Raw genomic sequence first — 2,081 nt, 5'->3', positions numbered from 1 at the left:
AGTTTATAGACTACTAATATTGCGGAAGTTTAAGTGCAGTGATGTAAGTGAATGAATGTAATCAATCGAAGAGTTAAAATCCTGTTCAGCATATTGACCTTAGCCAACCCTTGACCAAACTTTTCCTCAAAGCATTTTTGGAAAAGGTGGGTTAAAGGTGGGCAAGATAAATACATCGGATCGGAACTGGCAGCTCCGATTGTTCTAAAATTTGGTGGGTTAACGACTGAATCGACCATCACAAACCCACGTGGGTTTGAAGTGGTTTTACAGTGGGTTAAGGACGATTTGGTTATTTGGGATGTTGCAGGCGTTGAACAACAACGTTTACATTCGCAAGTGACTTGGGAAACCATGTATGCTTGATTCTAAAGATCTATGAGAAAATTACAAAAAAATAACCCATTACTGCGTAATAGTCGTAATATGGCCAAATACACATACAACATATGAAATAAGCGTCAACATACTCATTTTAAACGTCGAAATAAAACTATAATTATGCCAATTGTTTGTATAATTTCGAAAACTAGAGTAAACATTCTTAAAGATATTCAATGTCCAAATTTTGTTTTTCTATGTGTCCCGGTTTTTCATCAATTTCATCAGGTCAGCCTAATTACAGAGGAAAATGCATGTTTTTAATACCGAACACCAAATACACGCAAATAAATTATTTGTTGGAGATATGTTGAAAGATACTTTATTTCTTAGAAAATTTTCTATTTTTTAATAATTTGAAGCACATTTATGTGTATATGCATTAAAGAGCCACTTCAATTATTCGCAAATAACATTCCAGATGCTTCTTCTAAGAGAAAAAAAAAGATTAGTTTTTGCATTGGGTAAATTACTTCCATTGATTGTACTCACTTTATCATGGATTGAAGAATTATCCAGTTCATACAGCAAATACTCACACATCGTTAGTGGGAAAATTGTATGCTGATTAAATCGGCCGGCACTAAAAAAATTCGTCCGAAACAACTCTATTGTATATTCGTAAGCTTCTTCCAAACGACCATGGCGTAGATAAGCACGAATGAACTGGATGGGTATATTTTCGAAGCACCAGTTTTTCAGCCATGACGGAATATACGCACATCTTGATAGAATGCGATTAAGTACCGCCAAATATGCGTCGATAACCAGAGTATCCTCTTCTTGGTCCAAAGTATAACGTAGATAGTTCCATACAGATGTAACACTATGAGAAACAGACAATACATCTGACACACCATTATCATTTAGCCATGGTATACCAGCATCATCTTCAATTGCATCAATCGTCGACGCAGTAAAATTCGCGGAAGAGGATGCTTCTATGCAGGAGCTCGTTAAATGTTCGTAAATGGTTGGCACCATGGACCGCGCACGGCATCGCGCTAATTTCATTGCAGAACGATATAGTTTTTGCTTCAACATTAATGAAATTAGATTGGTGGCATCAAGCGATGTAACAAGCTTGCAACCGTCATTTTTTGTAGAAAGCAAAAGAGCACAATGCACAGTTATTAGCTGTTCTTCAAGTCGTTTTGCATCAACTATTTCAATTTTGTCGTCCTGGGCGATATGGCTTGCCTGAAAAGAAAACATAAAAATATTATTGTTATTCTAATTTCTGTTAGACGATGTTTGCGTACCTCGATTTTATCGATGATTGGACAATCAATCCAAGCATAAGATTCTTTGGTGACGCTCAACGAATTTAAACATTTCATTATACAATTAAAGTATCTGTTAAGGTGATTGAGACTGCTACATTCAAAACAATTTCTCATGCATTCTTCATAAGATATAATAGCGCCTAAATAAAAAATAAATAAATATATCATACATTAAAAAGGTTATTAGGGACTCAGTTAATAGTGAGAACAATATTTCTCTTACTTCTACGTAAATTTTTTTTGTTCATATAAAATGAATACAGAAAATCATATTGTATGCAATCACTGATATCTGCAGAACGAGCACTCATGCCTACAATGCTGGTGAATTCTTCTTCCAATCCATAGTAAGGTAAATCTAAAAGTATATCCAAACGTCTCACAGCAAACAATAGACAAACCAATTGTCTCAAA

At 34.9% G+C, this 2,081-nt stretch overlaps 1 protein-coding gene across 3 annotated transcripts in view; it reads right to left on the bottom strand.

The window, feature by feature from the left end:
* Positions 1 to 673: 673 nt before the first annotated feature.
* The window catches only part of LOC120960094 (nuclear pore complex protein Nup160 homolog), a 15,933-nt gene continuing 14,525 nt past the window's right edge, over positions 674 to 2,081 (bottom strand). For 2 of the 3 annotated variants that reach the window (XM_049605219.1, XM_049605221.1), the window contains 3 exons: positions 1,891 to 2,081; positions 1,644 to 1,807; positions 674 to 1,581 (listed from right to left, as the gene is read on the bottom strand). The exon at positions 1,891 to 2,081 is cut by the window's right edge and continues 107 nt beyond it. In XM_049605219.1, the coding sequence (XP_049461176.1) occupies positions 781 to 1,581; positions 1,644 to 1,807; positions 1,891 to 2,081 (1,156 nt within the window). In that variant the 3' untranslated portion in view covers positions 674 to 780. The remainder of the gene's footprint in view (positions 1,582 to 1,643; positions 1,808 to 1,890) is intronic. The other variant, XM_049605220.1, reaches the window with a different exon arrangement.

Source organism: Anopheles coluzzii, chromosome 2, assembly GCF_943734685.1.
Source record: "Anopheles coluzzii chromosome 2, AcolN3, whole genome shotgun sequence".
Lineage (NCBI taxonomy): Eukaryota > Metazoa > Arthropoda > Insecta > Diptera > Culicidae > Anopheles > Anopheles coluzzii.
This window is presented reverse-complemented; position numbering and strand designations above follow the sequence as displayed.